Source organism: Meles meles, chromosome 1 (assembly GCF_922984935.1).
Source record: "Meles meles chromosome 1, mMelMel3.1 paternal haplotype, whole genome shotgun sequence".
In the NCBI taxonomy this organism is placed as follows: domain Eukaryota; kingdom Metazoa; phylum Chordata; class Mammalia; order Carnivora; family Mustelidae; genus Meles; species Meles meles.
This window is the reverse complement of record NC_060066.1, coordinates 90,909,394-90,936,800: the sequence shown is the minus strand read 5'-3', so window position 1 is coordinate 90,936,800 and position 27,407 is coordinate 90,909,394. Positions and strand designations below refer to the sequence as shown.

At 40.0% G+C, this 27,407-nt stretch overlaps 1 protein-coding gene across 2 annotated transcripts in view; it reads left to right on the top strand.

Annotated features, from left to right (window-relative positions):
* Positions 1–3,176: 3,176 nt before the first annotated feature.
* The window catches only part of NKAIN3 (sodium/potassium transporting ATPase interacting 3), a 624,835-nt gene continuing 600,604 nt past the window's right edge, over positions 3,177–27,407 (top strand). For both annotated transcript variants that reach the window (XM_045979725.1, XM_045979715.1), the window contains exon 1: positions 3,177–3,446. In XM_045979725.1, coding sequence (XP_045835681.1) covers positions 3,393–3,446 — 54 coding nt within the window. In that variant the 5' untranslated portion in view covers positions 3,177–3,392. The remainder of the gene's footprint in view (positions 3,447–27,407) is intronic.

Below are 27,407 nucleotides of genomic sequence, written 5' to 3'. Positions count from 1 at the left end.
TAAGCCTTAGTCCTCTGGGGCAAGTCATACTGTCATGCCCACTTTACAGAGGCAAGCTAGACTGAGGGAAACAAGGTGACTTCTCCGAGATTCCATAGCTAGGAGGTGGCATCACCACCCACACACCAGGATCAGCTCTTCTACTTAGATTATCATTTCCTCCTCAGCTTACCCTCAGCTTACACAGTCCTCTCCAGACCTCACCCTTTCCATTGTTCTGTCATTTGCTCCTGTCTTCTCCACCCCTCTCCCCAAGAGACAGGTAATTCTTCTTTTAAATCCTCACAGAAAGAAAATTCAGTGATAGCACTCAGTGCTAACTTTCCTCACACTGGGCTCTACTCCATTCACTCCGCGGCTCTCCCTTCCCACCAAGAGCTTGACAGGAAGGGAGGGAATATATCATTTACCCTTGCAAACCTGGCAACCAGCATGGCCCTTGACATAATAAGCAATGTAGAAATTTTAGCAAATAGGACATGTTTGAGGGTGGGATTGAGGAAGGAAGGAAACGAAGGAAGGGAGGAAGATTTTTAGTTCGTGAAGCAGTTCAATTTAGCAAATGAGAGTAAGAGACTGCAGTGAAAAATAAAGGTAACTTCACACAATTTTTAGACTTGTTATAGCATCCTCTTATCTTTGCTTCTTCCCTCTTCCCCTCTTCAAAAGCCAAATGCATTTTCAACTGTCTTCAACGATTCCAGGAAGAAACTCCAGTCCCGGTCTATCAGTAGAGGGGGCAGTGGGAAAGGGAAAGATACTGGAAGACTGAACTGGTCCCCTGAAAGGACACTGCCTGGGTGGTACTGACTCTGGAGGTGGAGTCAATGCAAATTATTATACCTACTTCCTGGAGAGTGGTTGGCTCCAGGGCGTGTGTTCCTTGGGTCCTAAGCTTGAGAGGCAATGGTGAATGCGGTGAATGCGTAAATCAAGGAGCTCTTGATTCAGATTACTTGGCTTTGCATTCCTTTTCCTCTGTTCAGTAGCCCTGAGACTCCCTGTTCCATTTCCATATCCTTTCACTGGGGATGCTCAAGGTGGTGCATGGATCACCTAGCTCTTGCGAGGATTAAGTGAGTGAATATACATAAAGCATTTACACTGGTGCCTGGTGCCTGGCAAGGACCCAAGGTGTGCTAGCTGCAAATTTCATACTTCCTAAATAAGTAAATTAAATGATGATGAAAAAATGTATTTTGAGGAGAGCATATGTAATGTGGAGAGAAAGCAGGGACACTAGGTTTATTATCATCATCCATCACAATCGCTGGAGATGAAGAGACTATGATAGTTTCTGGAAGTTGTAGATAGACTTGTTCATGTCCTCTGCTTCTTCAGCAGCCTCCTACAGCTTTCAGAGGGGCTGATGCCTGAAACTTTCTGTATTGCCCTCTAAGATATGCTAATCATTTATTTGTCAGGGTTCATTTCCCCCTATTGTTTTCATTCATCATAAATCGTGATGGTTACATTTATGGTTGATAAAAGAAATGCTGATCCTTCATCCCTTGATGCCTTAAAGATTGGGTCAACAACAGTAACAGCAACAAAGGCTTCTGACTCCATTTTCCTCTTCTCTATGGTAATGGACAGAAGTGGAACCTAAACAATGGATGTTTTTGGCCCTTTTATGAACCCAAATCCTGAGGTTATTTCTGTGGCCCTACTAAAATTTCAAAGTTACCATGCAAAGATTTTTCTGGGAGCTATAACTGTTTTCAGTTACAAATGTAGGTCCTGGAGAAACAGTTCAGAAAAAGGCAGTAAATTGCAAAACAAAACAAAACAGCCCATAACTCCCTTTCATGCCTGCAGGAATGACCTGAGCGTGTGAATGTTTTAAAAATGTAAAGATCTCTCCTTTTCCTGCTAACCTACCATAAGGACCCAGGAGGGCAGCAGTAGGTTAGAAACCCCGTTTCTGTGCCAAGTCCTGAAGAAAGCCTCTTCTGTGACAAATGGCCCGGAGGCTTGCTCCCTGCTCTTCCAGCGTGCTGGAGCAACTAGCATAGTTCCACCAGGTACGGCAAAGGTGGCCATGAAATTTGACATTGGGCCCCAAGACACTTGATCCGCTGCAGACCTCCTCTGCTCTCTTGTATTACGTGAGCCAGAGCCAGAGAGTCTCCTTGGGATTCATGGAGAGTTAGTCTGGGATTTTAACTCTCTCTGGGATGAGGTCTTATTTCCAAACCCTTTCTCATTTTTTTTTCGGAGGAGAAATCACATCTTCATCGCGGAAATATCCTCCATTCCTCGAACACAGACACGCATCCTCTTCTCTCTCGCCTTGTCTCCTCTCCTGCCTGGCGACAATTTCAAAGAGCCCCTAGTTGGAAAACCCAAAACAGAGCTCCTCGTGGCGTCCCGGCTCACCCCGCGCTCCAGCTGGCGCTGCTCTTCGCTGCTGCCTCCTCGCCTCTGGCCAAGCCAACTCGTCCAACTTTGGCTCCCAGGCTCCAGCAGGGGCGCCCTCTGAGCAACCGACTGCGGCGGGCAGGAGCGTCCCCGGCCCCGGGAACCCCGAGCCGCGCTCCCAGAGTCGGGCGGAGTAGACGCGCCAGCGCAGCGCCCGCCCGCCCGCTCCTCTCCGGCCGCCGGAGCTCGTAGCCTCTGGTCCCGGAGCTCCGCCCGGCGCTCGCCCGCCCGTCTCTGGTTGCTCGCCTCTGGGACCCACTTCTCCGGACACCAAGCCCTCTCGACTCCCACCCTCTCCACCTCTCGGGCAGCTCAGCAAAACCCAGTCCCCTCCTCTACACACGCCTCCGAGGGCCCTCCCCAGCCCCAGCGTAAACCCCAGAGAGAAAGCCCGGGCCGGGTCTCCCCAGCTAGACCCGCCGCCGAAGGTCTCCACCATCACCGCCAGCCGCCCCAATTCACGCTCATTCATATTCATCGTTCTCATTCTCTCTCTCCCTCTGCCTCTCGCTCTCCAAAGACTCCTAACAAGACTGGCTGAGCCTCCTCAGCGGCACTCCCTTTCATTCATCGCCTCCCACCACACACACACACACACACACACAAACACACCCCCCCAACCCAGACAGCCCACTCCACTTTTCAGACGCCCACCTCCTCATACTCCCCTCCCCTAAACAGACTTCCACCCACTCACCATCTGTAGCCTCCCTTCCACCCCCCGCCCTGCCCGCCCGGCTCCCCCTCCCCAAGAAGCAGACCTGCACAGTGGGAGGCAGGGATCGCGCCGGACTGACCTCTGCCCGCCCGGGAAACTAACAAAGGCGGAGCGCAAGCCCAGACCCCAAGAGCCGCGAGCGGCGGCCGCGGGCCGGGCAAGCGCCGGGCGGGGACTGCTCCGGAGTCGGGAGCCGCGGCGCCGGAGGACGCAGATCTCTCCCCGCGCGCGCCGCTCGGACGCCGCCGGCACCATGGGCTGCTGCACCGGGCGCTGCTCGCTCATCTGCCTCTGCGCGCTGCAGCTGGTGAGTGCCCCGCGCGCCCCCGTCCCGGGACCGGAGCCTGCCCTGGGACCGGCCTCCCCGGCCCCTCTCAGCGGACCCTCGGACCCGCACCTCCTGGCGCCGGGTGGGCGTGTGAGCTCGGAGCTCCCGGCGACTCCCGCCTCCCCGCCGCCCCGACTCGCACTGCCCTCCCGCCCCCGGCGCTCAGCCGGTCACCCTGGCCTGGCGGGAGGGCGCGGTCTCTCCCTCTTGGCCCCGCGCTCTGGGGGTCACCGCGCACCCTGCGGGCGTCGCCTTGGAGGTCCCGGGGCCGCTGCCGCGGCGCGGGAGAGTGAGCGATTTCCCCGCACCGCCCCCCGCACCCCGCCCCGTGTTGGACCACTGGCTTTAGCACCCTCCGCTTTCCTGCCGAAGTTTCCCCGGGGCTTGCGGGCTCTTTCTTCTCGGGATGATTTCCAGTAACATTGTTTGATTAGAAGGTGCTTGCGAGTGCTCAGGTTCTGAGCAGACAGAAACCGCTTTAACTCTTACAGTTAAGACTAGGGCGATTCTTACCTTCAGCAGTTTGAAAGGTGGTGCTTGAGGAGTCTTGGATCTCCAGGGAGAGGGTCTGTCTGGCTGTGTGGTTTTAAACAGAGTATTTCAGCCCCTGCGCTTCCAATTTCCTTTTAGATTTTGTTGAAATGTTGCAGGTTCAGACAGCGACAGACTGACAGTTGTCATCAGGGAGAGAACAGAGTGGAAGGCTCCATTGGCAGGGTGGCTTGCCGAGGGAGAGCATGTACTGGGAGGTGAGAGATCCAGAGTGAAGGGGAAAAAGGCTTTCATTTCAGTGTGTGTGTGTGTGTTGGGGGAGGGGGGATGCTTTTCTAATATATGTCCTGTAGGGACCCAGACTGGCTCTGTGGTCTGTTCCATTGTCACTTGAGGTCAAGGCTACAGACCCATCCTGTCAGACTTTTTTGTGTGAAAGATTCACAGACATCTTCTCCTTTTACACTTAAATTCTGTACATGCTTGGCCAAGCTTTCTTCAAAGTGCTGTTTTTTAAAGTCACAAACATTAACTAGCGTATTTTGACTAGCAAGGGGAAAAGCTTTTCAGTGAACTTTACTGAGTAATGTCAGCCCTTGCAGGACTCATTAACTAAGAGATGAAATAATGCTCTTTCTTTGATAATTAGCCCTTGTTCCCATGAATGTATTAAAAGGTTTCACTTTTCTCTTGCCTCAGTGTTCCACTCTCCCATTAAACCCTCACTTTAGACCTGTTCTTCATTGTTTACATAATAGGTGCATGATTTATGTATTTATAGAATTGCAGTGAGGGGCAAGTTTTCTTTATGTCTATAGGCTAGTGCCTTCTGTCCTGTTGAGTAGGACATATTATACAGAGGAGTTTCCTGAAAAATAACTTAAAAAATCACCTGTACATGAATGTTTTCTTTCACTAAGGAAAGAAGGTCTTAGGATAATTTACACTTCGGTTATTAGAAATGAACATGGCTTATAAATTGGAAAAAACTGAATAAATATTTAGTCAACTCTTGACTATGCAAGATTATTGTTAGGCACACTGGATTGCATAATGTATAATGGCATAATTCTGTTGTACGTGGAAATAACATGTAAGGGTTTTTGATGCAGTGGATTTATCAATACAATTATGATTTCCTTAGTTGGTATTATAATATATGTGATGATGATATGTTTGTTGTTTCATCTATCAGCCTGGAATGCCTCCACTTTCCACATACACCATCTCAACTGGTACAAATGCAAATTACTCTTCAAAACTTACCTCATAATTCTACCTTCTCAGTGAAGTGCTCCCTGGTGCTCCAGGTAAAAGCATTCACTTCTTTTCCCCGAGTTGCATAGCACTTTGCTTTCTTCTCTGTTGGATCACATTTCATCTTCTTATATCATTTTATTTGCCTCTCTCATCTCTAGACTGTAAGCAACCTGAGGAGAAGGATTAAACATTATTCATCTTTGCAAAACTTGAGAATTCTTAAGAGAGCTCATATTAGGAGCTGAAATGTATTTGCTGAATGTTTGATAATAATTAACATTTGTAATCCACACTGGGTTTTAGCATAAACTGTTTTATTTTACTCCTAAAATTGTCCTCTGAGGAAGGCACTCATATCACTAGTTGGCAGATAAGGAAGATGATACTCAGAGTTAAACAACTTTTCCAAATCAATAGTTTTCTCATGGTAGACAGGGTTGATGGTAAACCTTTAATAACTGGATCTCAATCAAAACAAGTATGTGTTATATTGCATACATTATTACATTATGATATTGTATAATGCACTATATAGAGTGTATTTAAAGAATGTGTAGCATTCACTTGACTAATATTACTATGACTACTATTATATGTAATGTTCTTTAATCATAAATTTTATATAGCCAGTTTAATGCTGCAGATCTTTTTGTTGAATTTGGTTAACACTTGGTTCTGTAGTTCTGATATGAATGCTGGATGATGTCTTTATTTACTTTGAGGAGTAATAGGAAAGTGAACCAAGGAAGCCAGTATTGGAATTTCACTCCATCAGTGATGTGTTGCTGGTTCACAACCTCAGAAACCTCTGGGGTGAAATTCAGAACTGGCCCTGAATTTCCCTGAATAGGGAAAGGAGGAGAGACTGAAGGAAGAGGCAGGCCACTCCAGATTGGTAGGTGGTAGATTTCATTGCTTAGGTAACTTACACATGAAGTTGCTACAAGATGAGTAGGTCATTGCCCCACCTTCTAGAATCTTAACAGAGTCTTTCACTGGGTTACCATCTGGATGGTCTGAATAGCACACTGCTTTCTCAAGGCTGTGTCCTTGAAACGACACCAACAGTGGGCAAGATGTATATTCCAAGGACAGGGGAAGGAGTAAGGAGGCGTGTATAGTCCTGGTCCAGCTCGAGGGTCAACTGACGGTCACGTCCTCTCAATGACCTCCTCCTTCAGCAGATTTCTTTGCTGAGTTGGGTAATCATTTTCACATGCTGGAAAATTTCCCGAGTTTTTTTGCGTGCTATTGACAGGATAATGACATGACACATTTTAGGTTTAATGTATGTTACTAGAAAACATTATCCATGGCTTTCTGAAGCCTAGATCATCAACAGAATAGAGTTACACCCTGATTTTTAGCATTTGCCAATTTCTTTGGTGTAAATATTCCCACCTTGGCCAGTTTTAGGTACACCATTACATAGTATTTCTAGCATACAGATAAAATAGTCATAAATAACCTCAAAAGCATGGTGAAAGTAAAACACAGTAAAATAGGAAAGGATATGTTTTAAATATTTAGTACCTTTGTTTTAATATTTACTTAAATTTAGGTTTATATTATTTAATTTTAATAATTGTTCTAATTTAACAACTGGCTCACAAAATCATAAAAATGTAACTGACTCTGAGCGGGTATAAGCCAACTCCAACATGCCACTGGGTAAAACCGGTAAAAACCGGGTAAGAAGATCTAGTGTTCTTTCCACTGAAACCAGCTGTCATTTTTTTCCCTTTCATGTTTTTTTTTTTTTCCTGCTCCCACCAACTGTTGGAAGTTGGAGGTTATGAAGCAGTAAATAAGAGTGGGTGTTGAGAGGGGAATGGCATGTGGAGAACACATTTGCTGAAAAGAATCTACATGCTAATGACTAAGGGTAACTATGTGGGTCATTAAAAGATGGCACATTAGCTCTTTCTAAAAGTTAAAGAAACAAGGGAAGGTTTTTATTATCTCATTCAGATTTCCTCCAAACCCTCCTCTGGAGTGAAACATCAGGTTGGGAATAGGAATTGGACAGAACTCATTTTTAGGCTAGTGTATTTGGGTGAGCTTTGTTTTGCAAAAATCTCGGTCTTTCTACTTTCTTTCTTTTGGTCATCTCCCATCCTTACTTTTTCTCCATGCTTCTACCCCTAAGCAAATTTGTGTATTTGCCCCAGATTTTACATTCCTGTTCTTAATTCTACTAAATGAATTTACAGAGGAACTGAGAAGCCTGAATGCGCATCCATAGAAAACTGTGCCAAGTAATCCTTTCTGAAAAAGCCATTCACCACTGTGTAATGGATTCATCGGGTCACCTAAGGACTTTCAAATATATATTTTTGTAAGGATACTTTTCATTTTGCTTGTTTTCAAATAATGTGTATTCTATGATCATGTATGTGTAATCTAGAAATAAAAAGGAACACTTGATCATAGGCTTTTAATAAATCATTTTTACTCACCACATTTAAAGAAGTCTTAATTGCATTTTTTTTTTAAAGTCTAAAATTGACTCCACATGCCACAGAGCCATCTTCTTATAGGGGCCCCACTGACGTGTTGAACTTACTAGGTTAGCAGAGATTGTTCCCACAGAGCTTAAGACATTTTCTTCATATCACAGAGGAGACTTGAAGACACATTCGACAGAATTTTTTTGTCCCTGGTTGTTGTATTATTAGAGGAGATTTATTGCATCACTTTATGGAAAGGTGACAGCCATATGCCTTTTAGGCCTAATAATTAGCGGAACAAAATTCTAAACTTTTGCTTTACAGATCTACAGTAACAGAAACCTTTAGAAGATTTATAGAAAACACACAGCTTTGAACACATTCATAGTCTTTATGTTTTTATTTTAGAGAACATTCTTTCAAATTAAAGACAACTAGTGTTGGTTTTTTCCCTCACAGTGAAAACCAAGTTAACTTTCTCTCCGTACCACATTCAAGTTATCTTGTCACCACCTGTGACCCAGTCATGCTGAGGTAAAATGTGTTGAGAGGTGTCTGAATGATGATGGTGTCCTTGTGGTAACATGTTTTAAACTTAATTTTATGGAATATAGCACTCATCTGGACTACATATTTGGCAGTGGATGCAGAGATACATTTATTTTGTTACGCAGATACACTGATACTTTTGCTTTAACATGCTTTTCATTTTACCAACTCTTTCTTTTCTCCTATGAAATATAATCCTTAATCATTTAGTTTCCATTCCTCCTCTTTATTGAAAAACTCTGGTTCATTTTATGAAACTGAGGAACAGTTAAGGAAATGAAATTAAGCCTAATAACGAGACTGGTGTTATAACATGGTTGCCGTTGAAATCCTTAAAATATTCTGCATTAGCAAATTTTTTTTTTTTTTTTTTTTTTTACAAATCCAGATCCATTTATAGCTCTCTTATTATCTTGTTATTTAAGTATACATTCGAAGTATTGGATTTGCTTGGGAAATAGTCTATTCTTATGGTCTTGTTATAGGTTGATTTGTGTGTTGTACCTCCCTACTCCTCTGCCTCCCAATTTTTATTTTGAAGTCTTCATCTCTGGTAATTTAGAATCTGATCTTATTTGGAAAAAGGGTGATTGCTGATGTACTTAGTTAGATGAGGTCGTTTTGGAATAGGGTGGGCCCCTAATCTGTATAACCGGTGTCCTTATATAAAGAGGAAACTTGGACATGGGTATGCACGCAAGAAGAATGCCGTATGATGAGGAAGGCAGAGAGGTTAACATGATGTTTCTACAAGCCAAAGTTTGCCAGAGAAGCACCAGGAGCTAGGACAGAAGCATGGAATCGATTCTCTCTCCTGACCCTCAGAAGGAAACAATCCTGCCAAAACCCTATTAGTCGAGCCTGCAGATATCCAGCCTCCAGAACTGTGAGACCACATAATTTCTGGGGGTTAAGCCACTTAGTGCTATTGTATTATGATAGCCCTTAGCCAACGAATATTGATCTTTTATTTTTATTCTTTTATTTTCTTAGGACACTAATCTTATATTTCTTTGTGTTTATCTCTTTGTGTATGTGCTAATTATTTTACTGGACTTTAAGTGCACAAAGAGCAAAGACTTTGATTTACTCATGGGATCTTCCACTCTACCCTACAAAGGGTAAGCACTCAGTATATATTTGGAGAATAAATTAATGCATAGATGAATACTAAACTTTATTGAATTTTTTAATGTGCCAGACATTATTATAGGTACTTTTTGTCTATGAAATCATATCTCTCTCACCACCACTTGTTTTAGAGATTGAGAAATTAAGGCAAAGAGAGTTTGAGTAACATGCCCAGAACCATACAGCTGGAACGAGTGTTCTGATTCGAGTCTGCACTCTCTTTACTTTGTTCTATGCTTCTTGGACCTGAAATAATCAACAACATTGAACAAATATTCAGAGTCCCTAAGCAGGGGGCCTACTGGTGTGAATTATATTTGAGGGCTGAAGGGCTGTCAATAAATATGTAAACAAAGATGAAGTACTCACAGATGTTGTTCCGTGTCATTAAGGAGATGAAAAGTGTTCTTCTTAGAGGGGGTGGTCAGGACGACTTCCCAGAATCTGGAAGCTGAGTCTAAAAGAATGACCAGGAGTTGGTCACGCCTCTCTTTGCATGACCAACTCTTGGTCATTCTCAGCAGAGGAAACCAAATGGTCAGAGTCGCCAGTTTTAAAAGAGCATAGTGTGTTCCTAGGTGCACAAGAGTCCGGTGTGGCTAGGGTGCAGTGGGAGAGACTGCGTGCTATGAGCTGGTGTTGTCCACGTGCTTTGACACCTGACTTTGTTTAAGGAGCAATATGGAGCCATTGGAGCACTGTATTTTTTTTTTTTTTTTAAGGAATTTTTATTTATTTGTTTGTCAGAGAGAGAGCGAGCATTGAAGCAGGGGCAGCAGCAGGCAGAGGGAGAAGCAGGCTCCCCGCCAAGCAGAGAGCCCTACACCAGACTAAATCCGAGGACCCCGGGATCATGACCAGAGCTGAAAGCAGCCGTTTAACCCACTGAGCCATGCAGGTGCCCCCACTGGAGCATTTTAAACAAAGTCCTGCCATCATCTGACTTACATTTCAAAATACCCTCACTGCTGAGTAGAGAACAGATTAGAGGGAAACCAGAGGAAATGGGAAACAGGATGCTCTTCGTTATTCTGAGCAAGAGATAATGCAAGTCAGACACATGTCATAACGGAACAGATGGGGAGAGGATGGACTTGAGACATGATTTAGGAGGTAGGATGCCTAGGACTTGCTGATCCACACATCTTATATAACAGAATATAACTGGTGCTTTTTACTGAAAGTGTGAGAATTGGGTGTTGTGGGGGTGAAGGTGGAGAGGAGTGTTTGCCTGGAGGCATAAAGGTTCTGTTGGAGACACTTTGGGATTCTGATACCTAAGGCGGGGTACCTGTAAGGTTTATGAGCTTGGAACTCAGAGGGTAAGACTGGACTAAATATTCAGAATTGAGGCTCATGAGCAACACTGGTCTTTAAAGCCCTGGATGAAATCACTCGGAGAGAGAGAGACAGAGAGAAAGCGTAAGTGCTCCAACATAGAAATATTTGTCTATACTGTCTTACTTTATTCTTCATAAAATGTCAAGTGCTTTTGATTTTTTTGGGAATTTTCCCCAATTTTAATCAAATCATTTTCGTTCTGGTCACTTCCATGTTGGTTTTTCTTTTGCCTAGTTTGTTTGTTTTGTTTTGTTTTCCCCTAAAAGGGTAATCCATATCATAAGATTTTGAGAAATAAATTACTTTCTTTCCCCAGAACTTCATTAGTACTTTCTACTTAAAAAAAAAAAAAAATGCTTTGTTCATCTTTTCCACAATTCTGTTACAAATTTTACAATGTATGTTTTGGGATTCTAGGAAAAATTTGGACAATTATCTTGATTACATAAGGAAGACTTTCAAATACTTTCAGTATAAGAAATTCTGACTTAATATTACTTGAGCTTTGGGTATTAGAGACAAAATGCACATTAATATAAACTTTGCATAGTTTCTTTGCAAGAGTTTACACGCATGAGCAGAAAAAAGAACAGATCTATATATGTATATTTGGACTGTTTTCTTAAGCATTTGTTTTTTATCAGGTGAAGTATGTTTTGCCTAAAATAGCAGGATTCAATTGTTACTCAGTAACAATGACTTATTAAAGATAAAAACAAAAGCCAGAACAGAAAACACAGAATTTGAGGGCTTTTAAAACAAGATGATAAACAAGTAGAAGAATGTCCCTTCCTTTCTCCCAAGGTCCCAGTGTCCAAATGAAACAATAATAGTGCTAGGAAGAAAAAAAAAATGGACCCAACAGAAGACCAGCACAACTGAAGTGTCCAGGAAGAAAGGAAGCAGAGTGTATTTGAGAGAGCAGAGCCTTAATCTAAGGTTGTGTGCTTTGTGCACTGTGTTGAGCTGTGTTCTGCTTGCTTCAAGGGGAGCCCTGACATGGGGCTGCAGAATTGGCTGCCTTTTAGTTTGGCATTTTTTACAGTTAGCTGCCTAATGTCATTGTGGAGGAATGTGATATGGAATAGGAGAATAAATATATTAATTGTTGCAAAAGGAAAGCTCATTAATGGGTAGCTTTTTAGGACTTTTTGGTAGCTTAGACAACAAGGAGAAGATGAAAAAGACAACAAAAATTACTCATTTTGATTTTCTTGTAATACTTCTCATGTCACACTTGAAGGTGATTTTAATATTAAAAGGTGAGATTTTCAAACATTTTGGAGGTGTTCTGAATGTCAATTTTAGGGAGACTATTTAGCAAAAACTTGATAACGTTCGAGTGGACCTTCTTTCTTAGGTGCATCAAAAATTCATGCTTTCTAATCCCCATTAACACTAATTGCTATTAATGTGTGTGAATCTTCATGCATTTACAACAGAATATAACATTAGACTAAAAGATAACACTTTATCAATGATTAGTATTCACAATGCCAGTTAAACGGCAAATGACACACCACCAAACTCATTTACATTTTTAATTTGGTACATTTTGCAAACATACTAAAATAAAATAGGACACAGGCCCTAAATCCCTTTGATAGAACATTTTTATCTTACGGTCTAGGTAGAGAATTAGAGAACAGATATTTTAAGATGGGCATAAACAATTCTTGTGAGAGTGTTGCGCCTTACTCGATGCCATAGGAAAGGTGAAACTTTTGAACAAGTAGATTGCTGCTGTGTTTGCTGCTGGTGAGACAATCCCCAGTTCCTTGCTTTGGAGGAAAAGCGTCTGTCTATGGGGAAAGAGATACAAGGGTGAAAGCCAGTGGGCAACGGGTTGGGAAACAGGGCGAGATCATGGCAGCGTTAATGATCTTGTTCTTTTCTTTCTGTTTTTTTTTTTTTTTTTTTTTTTTTTTTTCTTTTCTGCCTAGAGGAGTATTCTTTGGAATGGTTTTCCTGATTAATTGTATTTCAGAATTATAAAGTAGAATTAAGTGTTTGAGTTTCTTCTCTCCACTCCCTTCATGGGTACGTGCATTATGAATGCTTTCCTACAGATACCCAGTTCCTTTATTAACAAGAGGTATTGGAATAGGATTTTAGCTATCGGATTCTCGTAAGAGATATGAGGTCAATGGATGTGATGATAAGTCGTAAATCTATTTCTGATGGTTTCTCTCGATTCCAGTAATTAGAGACATGGCTATACTTTGCTATTGATTAATGTGTAGTATAATAAGTGCTTGCATGTGGGAAGCCCTAGGCGATAGAGGTTGATTGGTTAAATCGGTTAATTAAGGTACAAAGAAGAATGCTCTACACTCATATGTTTCCTGTACTGATAACTAGCTGTAAATGAGCATAATTAAGATAACGGGAAATAGAGAATCCTCGTTAATGGCAACTCTTTATCAATTTGTATTTAAAATATAAATTCTTGATGAGGAAGCTCTTGTAAGTGGTAGTTTAAGAAAGGTAGTGCATCTTAGATTTGCGAGGTGCTCAAGAAATCAATCTAGAACTGTCTTTAGCACCATGGCAGGAACTATGCATGATTCTCCAACACTGAAGACTCTCTTGTTGATTCTAAAATATCTCTGAGAATGGAAATTTTTACTATTAGCAAAGTCATCCTTATGGTTTTTCTCTCAAAGATTTTACTTATTTATTTGACAAAGAGTGCGCGGGAGAAGAGGGAAGGGGCAGAGAGGGAGAAGCAGGCTCCCGGCTGAGCAGGGAGTCCCAAGTGGACTTGATCCCAGGACCCTGAGATCACATTCCAGGAGCCTCAGGTCACAACCCGAGCCGAAGGCAGACGTTTAACTGACTGAGCCATCCAGGCACCCCTGTGTTTAAATCGAATTTCTTAGGCCTTGATTTCTAATTTCTTTTCTATACACATCCCTTTTATGTGGATGAGGAAGCGCACGGGGTGGAGGGAGTGAGGTCCTGGAGCTGGCTTGTACCAGCTGGGGAGAGTTCGTGGTTACATTTCTAGAAATTCTGCGAGTCGGTTGTTAAACCCAGACTTTATTAAAAATTAATTGTATATATTTTAAATTAAATTAAAAACTCAACCCTTCCTGATTATTTTACTGCATCGTACCGTGAACTGTGCTATCCATTGTGTCTGTATGATAGAACATTCTATAGAGCAGGGTGTTGTTGACCTTCTCTTTCCAACTCTGCCTCTAGTGAGATCATATTGGTAGCTAAAAATCTATTATGGTGGAAGTATTGACATCAAGAAAATACACAAACAAAACAACTCAGGCCCTCCTGCCACCCCTCAGAGGCAGATATTAAACATTTACCAGCATGCTACGGGGCCGGGGCTTTCCTCAGAAGAAAGCCAGTTTTCTTGTCCAAGGAGGGTCTGATTTATAAGCCCTTAATGTAACTAATTAATGCAAGAATAGAAAGTATATTTCCTAGCCTAAATGTGTTATTTATTGCTCTGAGTGCATCTGTAAAATTGTTTAAACATAATGGAGGAGTTTTTATTTTCAGAAGTTCCAATATTAACTGCTTTCATAAAATAGCTCTCAGACCTCCCTGTGCATTGTAGTTGGTAACTGATTTGTGACTACAGGATCCAGAATTGATAATAATTCCTGAATTTCCTTTCTGGGTGACCGACTGTGCTCTAGAATCCCTCACTACAAGGGAAAGCCATTTCTCCCTCATGCGTGTTAATCGACTCCCATGAGCGCTGGAGGACTTACTCCAGTACCCAGCTTGGCCACCTGGCTGTGTTATTGGTTCTAATTAGCTCCTTCCACAGGGATGCCAACTAATCAATGGCAAAAAGATCAAAATACCTCCTTGCATCACATCTGGTTCTTCCAGACTTCGGATGGGCTTCAGTTTTCTGTTCTCCCCACACTGAAAATCCACAATGTCATTCCTGAAGGAGGCTCTTGGAAGGAGATTCATTTGAAAACACACGAAAATATATTTATTTTATTTTCTTACTAAAAGCTATTTTTTGAAAAGTAAGCATTGCCACAAATTGGAACAAAATCTTATGGCACCTCAGTTGCCTTGTTTCATTCTTTTAACATCTCCGTAGGCAGATAATTAATATAGTCCCATTTCCAGATGAGCAAACTGAAATACGGAGAAATGAAGGAGTATATGAAATTGTTAAGATATGGCTTAAGCCATCAGAAATGCAGGAATGTGGGTAGCAAAATTCTACGTGTCTTACCTTATGACTGGATTAAAAGAGTCATTTTTTCTTGGCTCGGGCCAAACCTGCTGGAAAGACTAATTATTTAAGCAAGCAATTTCTTTACATGAAAGATAATTTTAAAAATGTGATCCAGGTGATTTATGTAATAAGAAGAGACACTGTAGCTCTTTGAAACAGCTTTTATATCCCTTCTGCTTCTGTTAGTAGAAGGTAGCTTCCTCATGATTGATAACTCTATTTGGAGTCCCTCGGGAGGCACCCCATTTTATCCTAAAACAAAAGAATGAAATACAAGTGTTCTGCCGACTAGATACTCCACAATTTTTGCATGCTCTATTTTCTTCAACAGATAAACCACTTCTGAAATGCTTTCACTGTCCAGATATAACTTTCTTATACCATCGAGACATCTACTCCCAAATATCCTTTCTCTCCGTGAGAGTTTAGGATATATATATATTTTTCTCCTTGATGGGAAACTTCTTCTTGGCCTTGGAGTGTATGACTGTCAAAGACGGGAATGTTACAGTCGCACCACTGTCTGCGAGTCCTAAATACAGGGCCAATTAGAGAGTCATTAGGTGAAGCCTCTGAACAATTAGGAACCCTGCAAAGATCCTCTGTCTTTTCATTTGAACAGAGAGCTGTGGTTGGAAATACAGATGGAGTCGTCCTCGGGGATCTGTCCTTCATACACATGGTTCTGTTGACGCATTTCACAAGTAGGAGACTTAACGTTTTGTAACATTTCACGGACTACATCTCGCAGAGGAGCGTTGGTTATCTATTATTAATATGTTTGTTTGACTAGTCCTAAAGTATCTGTATACATACTTTTTAACTCCTTCTCCACTGATTATGTTTTTATTGGAGGGCAGAGGTTTGGGGGAGTTTTTTAAAGATAGAAGTGGTTGCTTGATTTTCTTTTAAGACAATACAAAGTACAGGATACCGATTTTCTTCATATACTTTTCTATGACAAACCCACTAGATAGTTGAAAAAAGTATGAATGGGGTCAAATTCAAGGTGCTTTGGTTTTGTCCTATTATGTTGAGGAAATAATATGATTCTCCTATTTTAGAGGACCATATCAAAACTGATGAGATAATTACTTTTAAACATTTTCATACATCTGAACTTTATATTTATTATTTATTTATTTAAAGATTTTTTTTTTTTTAATTTATTTGACAGAGAGAAAGAGAAAGAGAGACAGTGAGAGAGAGAACATAAGTACAGGGAGCAGGAGAGGGAGAAGAAAGCTTTCTGCTGAGCAGGGAGCCCCATGTGGGGCTCGATTCCAGGACTCTGGGATCATGACCTGAGCCGAAGGCAGACGCTTAACGACCGAGCCACACGGGCGCCCCTGTATTTATTATATTTTTAGTCATTATAAAATTCGAGTCAATTCAAAAATTTGAAATGTTGATTAATGGCCATTCTACCAAGGAAAGGTTTGAAATGCCCATAGGGAATGGTAGTTAAAGCTCTTTTCTAAAAAGAAATACACTTCTTTGGTCACTCTGTATTTTGCATTATATTTAATTAGGAGGTAATCTGAAATTTAGAATTGGGTCAAGCAACACCTGCCATGCCTATGTGCTTTCTGTGACTCAAAGGGAAAGGAAAAGCAGTGGAGAACCCTTATCCCGCAGGCATCAGATTTGTGGTAATGGATGGTTAGTTGCTGCATAGCCATGATTTTCTCCAGGGTGGTCTGGAGCCCTGGAGGTTGACCTCATAGGGGCAATCACAACTAGGTGGTAGGATTAACGCTGTAAGAACAACATTTAATGTGATATAATTTACCCCAAGATAGCAGCAGAGTCAGATGACATTAGAAGCACGTTGTCCAGATTGAACTAAATGTGACTTAAATGATAGTGCAGTAAATCATGACAAATTGTATCAGCTTTATCTATGTAAGCCTAAGGACTAAAATCATTGAACATTTCTGGGAGTTTCTGATAATCAGACTTATTTTCTTCTATTATGTTCATGCACAGGGGAAGTGGTGCTTTTGGTGGGACTAAACTACATATTCATGTAAAAAGTCCATTATATGCAACAAGAACAATCTGCAAGAAAGTTCTAGAGATAACGATCTTAACAGTAATAAGCTACAAACAAAAGAGGAATGGCCATTGAATATTGGAATGCATAAATACAAACATGATATGTAGCCATCCACTCCTGTTGGCATTTATCAGATATGTTTAAAGAAAAGAATGTGATAGTTTCATGTTTTCATAGTGAAGTACTTTGAGAAATGTACAGTCAATTTTAAAGGGAATGCTAATTTGGAAACAGTTCAGAAGGAACAATGAAGGAATTCAGATTATTTAGCTTAATGGTAGATTGTTGGTATAACAAGATGCTATTTCATAAAGTTGAAAGGAAAACCCCAGCCGCTCCCCCATTTTCTGCAACCCTGGAATCATAGTCCTACTGTGCATATTCTGACCCACCCTAGTTACTGAGCCAGTGTTCACAGAGTCAGTTGGCAGTACATGTGTCATCTTCAGCTTTTCATTGGCTGCCAGTAAGATTTTAACTCATAGACTTCGGTATCTTTTTTTCTTAGAAACTGAATGAAAGACAATGGTATAGCAAGATTGCTTATCAAAGATGACCTTTCCAAAGGTGCCCCGTATTGCTCCTTACCCATGTGGTTCCTGAGATTTCTTGGTGGTTCCTAAGTCTGACAACTGATCCCACCCATATTATTGGCCTAAGCCTATCCGTGTAATAAGATGCAATAACTTAGTACCGTATTTAGTTACATCCTTGGCCTGTGCTTTCTGCATCAGTCTTTGACCACCATGAGAAATGCAGATGCGGAAGTTTATACACCAAGTGTCATAACAGACCCACCTCACTCTGCAAATCCCAGCTACAGCTTGATCTGTTCAGCTCTACATTGTGATGATAAAATTGCAACATAACAGTGCCTATGCTTCTGCTCCTGTGACCACCGTCTGCTGCTGTCACCCCATGAATTCTCTCCTCTGTTGTATTTTTGTGGATGTGACACTCTTATGGAGACATTCAGAGGCCACCTGGAACAGTGTTTTATGATCTGGCCTTTTACATCCATATGGCTGAGAGAGGAGCCATGTGACATTATTCAGCGTGGTCACTTCCTTGACAAAAGAGAAAAGTGACATCAGAAACTCGTACCTTATGGAAGCACATGGCAGATAAAAACAGGTGCATAAATGGTACCATTACAGAAAACAGGTTTGATGTTAATTTAGGTGTGTAAGTGATCAATTCTTAACTGTCTACTTCTCAAATCATTGTTTAAAATTATTACCTGGACTTTGAGAGTAAATGCACATTTCTTTCTACTACTCCATTTGCTATAGATGTGTGTGTGTGTGTGTGTGTGTGTATAAAGCCACAGCAGTGACTGCTCTATAATTACTCTCTTAGGCAAAATGGCAGGCATGATCAAATTCTATAAACACTTTTGTCTGAAAAGTGTGTGTTGTGAAGCTGTGGAAGGAGGTTTTGGAAAATATCTCTATGAAGATTTGAAGAATAGAGTAGATCGGGGGCTACTTATTTCTAAAAAGATAGATGCAGCTTATAATAGTCATTTCCCTTAATTGTGGTAGATAGGTGTATATATTAAGTACACACACACGATTTATTATAGAAATTGGATTATGTGGTAATGGAGGCTGAGAAGTCCCACCATCTGCCATCTGCAAGCTGGAGGACCAGGAAACCTGGTGATATAATTCAGTCTGAGTCTGAAGTCTTCAGAACCACAAGGGCTAATATCCAAAGGCAGGAGAAGATGGATGTCCCAAAGCTAAGAGAGCAAGTTCTCCCTTCTGCCCATTTGCTTTACTTGGCCCTCAACAGATTTGCTCAATGCCCACCAGCATTCCTGAGGGTAATTTACTTTTTTTTTGAAATTTAACTTCTTTTCAGTGTAACAGAATTCATTGTTTATGCACGGCACCCAGTGCTCCATGCAATACGTGCCCTCCATAATACCCACCACCAGGCTCCCCCAACTTCCCACCCCCACCCCTTCAATACCCTCAGATTGTTTTTCAGAGTCCATAGTCTCTCATGGTTCATCTTCCCCTCCAATTTCCCTCAACTCCCTCTCCTCTCCATCTCCCCATGTCCTCCGTGTTATTCCTTACGTTCCACAAAAAAAGTGAAACCCAATGATAATTGACTCTCTCTGCTTGACTTATTTCACTTAGCATAATCTCTTCCAGTCCCGTCCATGTTGATACAAAAGTTGGGTATTCATCCTTTCTGATGGAGGCATAATACTCCATAGTGTATATGGACCACATCTTCCTTATCCATTCATCCGTTGAAGGGCATCTTGGTTCTTTCCACAGTTTGGTGACCGTGGCCATTGCTGCAATAAACATTGGGGTACAGATGGCCCTTCTTTTCACTACATCTGTATCTTTGGGGTACATACCCAGTAGTGCAATTGCAGGGTCATAGGGAAGCTCTATTTTTAATTTCTTAAGGAATCTCCACACTGTTCTCCGAATTGGCTGCACCAACTTGCATTCCCACCAACAGTGTAAGAGGGTTCTCCTTTCTCTGCATCTTCTCCAACACACGTTGTTTCCTGTCTTGCTAATTTTGGCCATTCTAACTGGTGTAAGATGATATCTCAGTGAGGTTTTCATTTGAATCTCCCTGAAGGCTAGTGATGATGAACATTTTTTCATGTGTCTGATAGCCATTTGTATGTCTGCATTGGGGAAGTGTCTGTTCATGTCTTCTGGTCATTTTTTGACATGATTATCTGTTTTGTGTGTGTTGAGTTTGAGAAGTTCTTTATAGATCCTGGATATCAGCCTTTTGTCTGTACTGTCATTTGCAAATATCTTCTCCCATTCCGTGTGTTGCCTCCTTGTTTTGTTGACTGTTTCCTTGGCTGTGCAGAAGGTTTTGATCTTGATGAAGTCCCAAAAGTTCATTTTCACTTTTGTTTCTTTTTCCTTTGGAGACATATCTTGAAAGAAGCTGCTGTGGCTGATATCAAAGAGGTTACTGCCTAAGTACTCCTCTATGATTCTGATGGATTCCTGTCTCATGTTGAGGTCTTTTATCCATTTCGAGTTTATCTTTGTGTACGGTGTAAGAGAATGGTCGAGTTTCATTCTTGTACATACAGCTGTCCAGTTTTCCCAGCCACTTCCGTCCAAAACCTATGGGATACAGCAAAGGTGGTCCCAAGGGGGAAATACATAACCATCCAAGCCTCCCTCAAAAAAATTGAAAAATCCAGAATACACCAGGTATCTCTACACCTTAAAGAACTGGAGAATCAACAACAAATTAAGCCAACTCCACACACAAGAAGGGAAATATTCAAGATTAGAGCAGAGATCAAGGAGATAGAAACTAGAGATACAGTAGAACGCATCAATGAAACTAGAAGCTGTTTTTTTGCAAGAATCAATAAGATCAATAAACCATTGGCCAAACTAATCCAAAAAAAAAAAGAGAGGAAGCCCAAAATAATAAAATTATGAATGAAAATGGAGAGATCACAACTAACACCAAGGAAATAGAAACAATCATCAGAAATTATTACCAACAGTATATGCCAATAAGTTAAGCAACCTAGATGAAATGGATGCATTCCTGGAAAACTATAAACTCCCAAAATTGAACCAGGAAGAAGTTGACAACCTGAATAGACAGATATCTTGTAACAAGATTGAAGCAGTGATCAAAAACCTCCAAAAAAACAAGAGCTCATGGATTCTTGGGGAATTCTGCCAAATTTTCAAAGAAGAAATAACACCTCTTCTCCTGAAGCTGTTTCAAAAAATTGAAGCAGAAGGAAAACTTCCAGACTCTTTTTATGAAGCCAGCATTACCCCGATTCCCAAACCAGGCAAAGACCCCACCGAAAAGGAGAATTTCAGACCAATATCACTGATGAATAAATGCTAAGATTCTCAACAAGATCCTAGCAAACAGGTCCAACAGCACATTAAAAAGATTATCCACCATGACCAGGTGGGATTCATCCCTGGGTTGCAAGGATGGTTCAACATTTGCAAATCAATCAATGTGATAGAACAAATCAATAAGAGGAGAGAGAAGAACCACATGGTCCTTTCAATTGATGCAGAAAAAGCATTTGACAAAATTCTAGCATCCGTTCCTGATTAAAGCGCTTCAAAGTATAGGGCCAAAGGGAACATTCCTGAACTTCATAAAATCTATCTATGAAAGACCCACAGCAAATATCATCCTCAATGGGAAAAAGCTTGCAGCGTTCCCGTTGAGTCAGGAACATGACAAGGATGCCCACTCTCACCACTCTTGTTCAACATAGTATTAGAAGTCCTAGCAACAGCAATCAGACAACAAAGAGAAATAAGAGTATCCAAATTGGCAAGGAAGAAGTCAAACTCTCTCTCTTCGCAGAAGACGTGATACTTTATATGGAAAACCCCAAAGACTCCACCCCCAAACTACTAGAACTCATACAGCAATTCAGTAATGTGGCAGGATACAAAGTCAATGTACAGAAATCAGTGGCTTTCTTATACACTAACAAAGAAAACACAGAAAGGGAAATTAGAGAATCGATTCCATTTACTATAGCTCCAAGAACCATTAGATACCTGGGAATAAACCTAACCAAAGAGGTAAAGGACCTGTACTCGAGGAACTCCAGAACACTCATGAAAGAAATCAAAGAAGACACAAAAAGATGGAAGACCATTCCATGCTCTTGGATTGGAAGAATAAACATTGTTAAAATGTCTGTACTGCCTAGAGCAATCTATACTTTTAATGTCATTCTGATCAAAATTCCACCAGTATTTTTCAAAGAGCTGGAGCAGACTATCCTAAAATTGTATGGAGCCAGAAGAGACCCCAAATTGCTAAGGAAATGTTGAAAAAGAAAAACAAAACTGGCGGCATCAAATTGACTGATTTCAAGCTTTACTACAAAGCTGTGATCACCAAGACAGCATGGTACTCTCATAAAAATAGACACAGACCAGTGGAACAGAGTAGAGAGCCCAGATATGGACCCTCAACTCTATGGACAAATAATCTTTGACAAAGCAGGAAAAAATATACAGTGGAAAAAAGACAGTCTCTTCAATAAATGGTGAGGGTGATTTACTTTACTGATTCAAATGCTAATATTTTCCCAAAGACACCCCCACCGACACAACTAGGAATAATGTGGATGTTCCCCCTAGTTTTGTTGAGATATAATTGATACACATCACTTGTATAAGTTTAAGGTATACAGCACGATGGGTTTGATTCACATATATGGGAAATGGTTATCACAGTAGGTTCAACTAACATCCATCATGTCATATAGATACAATGAAACAAGAAAAAGAAAAGAGAAAAAAGAAAAAAAATTCCTTGTGATTAGAACTCTTAGGATATACTGTCATAACAACTTCCTTAGATATCAGATAGCAGGATTAGCTGAAATCATCATGATGTACCTCGAATCTCTAGTACTTAACGTATAACTGGAAATCTGTACATTTTGGCCCACTTCCTCCAATCTCTACTCTGGCCACTATGCCCGACCCCCACCTCCAGTAACTGATTTCTTTTTCCAGGAGTTTTTTTTGTTTTGTTTTGTTTTGTTTTTTGTTTTTTTAAAAGATTCACACATAAGTGAGATTATATGATACTTTATGTCTGACTTATCTTACTTAGCATAATGCCTTCAAGGTCTATCCATGTTGTTACAACATGTAGAATTTCCTTATTTTTTATGGAATAATATTCATATATATATCACAACATCTTTATCCATTCATCCACCAGTGAACATTTAGGTTGTTTCCTTGCCTTGGTTATTGTGAATATGCTGCTATGAACATAGGGGTACAGATATCTTTTCCAGTTAGTGTTTTCATTTCCTTTGCCTATATTCCCAGAAGTGGAATTGCTGCATCACATGATAATCTTTTTTTTTTAACTTTCTGAGGATCCTCCATATTGTTTTCTATAGTGGCTGTACCAGTTTACAATCCCTCCAACAGTGCACAAGTGTTCCCTTTTCTCCACATCTATGCCAGCATTTGTTATCTCTTATATTTTTGCATTCTAACAGTTGTGAGATGATATTTCATTGTGATTTTAATTTGCATCTCCCAAATGACTAGTGATGTTGAGCATCTTTTCATGTACTTTGGCCTCTTTCTTACATCATCTTTGGAAAAATGTGTATTCAAGTCCTTTGTCCATTTTTAGTCAGATTATTTGAGTTCTTTAAAATTGTTTTTATGCTGTTGAGTTGTATGTATACAACTTTATATATTTTGTATATTAATCCCTTACCAGCTATATGATTTGTAAATATTTTTTTCACACTCCAGTGGTTGTCTTTTCACTTTGCTAATGACTTTTGGGGGGGCGTGTATAGAAGCTTTTTAGTTTGATCACTCCCATTTATTTATTTGTTATTTTGTTGCGTGTGCTTTAGGTTTCCTATTTCCAAAATCATTACCAAAACTCGTATCAAGGAACTTTATTTCTGTTTTCTTCTAGGGGTTTCATGGTTTCAGGTCTTATATTTAGGTCTTTAATCCATTTCTGGTTAATTTTTGTGAATGGCATAAGATGAGGTCTAGTTTAATTTTTTTTTATAAGTGAATATCCATTTATTGAAGAGACTCTCTTTTCTCCATTGAGTATTTTTCCTCCCTTGTCAAACCTAGTTTACCATATGTACTTGGGTTTATTTCTGTGCTCTTGATTCTGTTCCATTGATCTGGTTGTTTTCATGCCAGTACCATACTGTTTTGATAACTGTACCTTTATAGTAAAGCACGAAATCAGAAAGTGATGCCTCTGGCTTTGTTTCTCTTTCTTAGGATTTCTTTGGGTATTCAGGGTCTTTTGTGTTTCCACATAAATTTTAGGAGTGTTTTTTTCTACTTCTGTAAAAAATGTTACTGGAATCTTGATAGGGATTGCATTGAAACTGTAGATGACTTTTGGTAGTATTAATATTGTAACAATATCAATTCTTTCAGTCCATGAACACAGTATGCCTTTCCATATTTATTGTGTCTTTTTCAATTTCTTTCATCAATTTTTTTTTCAGAATACAGGTTTTTAACCTCCTTCATTGCATTTATTCTCAAGTATTTTATTGTATTTGATGCTACTGTAAATGAGATTTCTTTATTTCCTTTTCAGAGAATTTTTTATTAGTGTATAAAATACTACTGATTTTTATACATTAATTTTGTATCTTGCAACTTTACTGAATTCCTTGATTAGATCTAATAGTTTTTTCATTGACTCTTTGGGATTTTCTCTATATAAAATCGTATCAATTGCAAATAGAGATAAATTTAATTCTCGCTTTTCAATTCTGATATCTTATTTCTTTTTCTTGCCTGAATGTTCTAGCTAGGACTTCCAGTACTATGTTGAACAGGATTGGTGAGAATGGGCAGCCTTTTCTTGGTCCAAAATGGAAAGCTTTCAACTTTTTACCATTAAGAATGATGTTGTGGGCTTGTCATGTATGGGCTTTATTACGTTAAGATATATTCCTTCTTTGACTAATTTGTTAAGATTTTGTATCATAAATGAATATTGAATTTTGCCAAATGCTTTTTCTGCATCTGTTGAAATGATCACTGGATTCTTTTCCTTATTCTACTAATGTGGCTTATCACATTGATTGATTTGCATGTTTTGAAACATCCTTGCATCTCAGGGATCCTATTTGATCATGGTGAATGGTCCTGTTAGTGTGCTGCTGAATTTGTTTGCTAGTATTTGATTGAGAACTTTTGCATCTGTATTCATCAGGGATTTTAGCCTGTAGAGAAATAATGTTTTATCAACTATCCGGGCATCTCTTAGCCCCGTCAAATTGACACATAAAAATTACCATAATACAGCCATTATTGAGGCAGAAAGATAAAACAAGAATCTTCCAGTAAATGTTTATAAGCATTTAATAGGTACATTCTACTTGCAAAAGAAAACATTTTTGACATTTGTTTATTTTTAAAATTGTAAATTTTAATTATGTGATTTCACTTAAATGTGATATAAAGCATATTTTATATTTTAATGATGTCATTGAGTCAGTTCCCTTCTTTTTTTATTGACACTTAAATTTTACACTCTTCTGGGAAGCTCTGCATTGCTGAAACTTCTTTGGTTGCATTTTCAGGACACATTTCAGTATGTGGCATCAAAACTGTAATTAGGTGACTTTAGGTTTGGAGGTACAAGGAAATTTGAAACAATTCCAAACTTTTAATATTGCTACTGCCTTCCCAATCAGTATGGCTTAAGATTTCAAGTATGTGGAAGTCTGTGGATTCAGATATGCAGTGTAATTCCTGCATTATCATATATAACCACAGTGAAAATTAACAGCACCCTGGGGGCATATTTCTCAGGATATTCCATGCCCCACAAAACTGATCTAAATTGAGTTCTCCTTTACTTCAAAAAGAGCTCATTCTTTCTTTCCCTCTCTCCTCCCTCTCTTCTTTCTTCAACTGTTCTGCTTTCTCTTTGTCCTTGTTTCTGCCTTTCCTATCTTAATTTGTTTTCTACCTTCTATTAACTTCGTGTAGAAAAAAGGGAGTTTGAAGGGTTCATAATATATTTTATAATGTTATATATTATTCCTGAGTGCCAGTTTACTTTTGTACATTATTATTCCTATTTGATATACTTGTAACATTTAAAATTAACTCATTTCTACCAACAAGATTATTTGTGAGGCTTTTTAGAGCCTCATCTATGAAATCACAACAGCAAGTGTGATTAGGTAGATCTGAACCAGATTTCAGAAGGCATTCCATTCATTCATTCTCCCAATCATCTATTGATTTATTCATGACTTTATTCAGGTATAATTACTGAGGGCTACCCATGTGCTCTGCACTGTGTCAGACGGCTGAATAGGACACACATAACTTCCCCCTCAAAGACTGGGGTTTGTAATGATAAAACATAGTTTAGTTATGACATAGACCAGTGGAACAGAGTAGAGAGCCCAGATATGGACCCTCAACTCTATGGTCAAATAATCTTTGACAAAGCAGGAAAAATATACAGTGGAAAAAAGATAGTCTCTTCAATAAATGGTTGCTAGGAAAATTGGGCAGCTATGTGTAGAAGAAAGAAACTCGACCATTATCTTATACCATACACAAAGATAAACTCGAAATGGATAAAAGACCTCAACGTGAGGCAGGAATCTGTCAAAATCCTAGAGGAGAACATAGGCAGTAATCTCTTCGACTTGTCACAGCAGCTTCTTTCAAGACATGTCCCCAGAAGCAAAGGAAACAAAAGCAAAAATGGACTTTTGGGACTTCTTCAAGATCAAAAGCTTCTGCACAGCCAAGGAAACAGTCAACAAAACAAAGAGGCAACCCATGGAATGGGAGAAGATATTCATCAATGACACTACAGAAAAAGGGCTGATATCCAAGATCTATAAAGAACTCCTCAAACTCAACACACACAAAATGGATAATCATGTCAAAAAATGGGCAGAAGACATGAACAGACACTTCTCCAAACAAGACATACAAATGGCTAACAGACACATGAAAAAATGTTCATCATCATTAGCCATCCAGGAGATTCAAATAAAAAACACAATGAGATACCACCTTATATCAGTTAGAATGGTCAAAATCAATAAGACAGTAAACAACAAGTGTTGGAGAGGATGTGGAGAAAGGGAACCCTCTTACACTATTGGTGGGAAGTCAAGTTGGTGCAGCCACTTTGGAAAACAGTGTGGAGATTCCTTAAGAAATTAAAAATAGAGCTACTCTATGACCCTGCAATAGCACTGCTGGGTATTTACCCCAAAGATACAGATGTATTGAGAAGAAGAGCCATCTGTACTGTAATGTTCATAGCAGCAATGGCCACGGTCACCAAACTGGAAAGAACCAAGATGCCCTTCAACAGATGAATGGATAAAGAAGATGTGGTCTATATACAGTATGGAGTATTATGCTTCCATGAGAAAGGATGAATACCCAACTTTTGTATCAACATGGAGGGGACTGGAAGAGATTATGCTGAGTGAAATAAGTCAAGCAGAGAGAGTCAGTTAACATATGGTTTCACTTGTGGAGCATAAGGAATAACACGGAGGACGTTGGGAGGTGGGGAGGAGAAGTGAGTTGGGAGAAATTGGAGGGGGAGATGAACCATGAGAGACTGTGGACTCTGAGAAACAAACTGAGGGTTTTGGAAGGGAGGGGTGGATACACTGGGTGAGCCTGGTGGTAGGTATTAAGGAGTGCATGTATTACATGGGTTAGGTGCATAAACAATGAATTTTGGAGCACTGAAAAAATTTTTAAAAATTAAATTAAATTTAAAAAAGCACAGTTTAGTTACAGTAGATGTCTGAAGCACAGCGGGTTATAAAATGAGTAATTGTTTTATGTCTGGGTGTTTTTGGCTAATGTTTATAGTAAGATTGTGGTTATTATTAACATGACCTAAGAAAA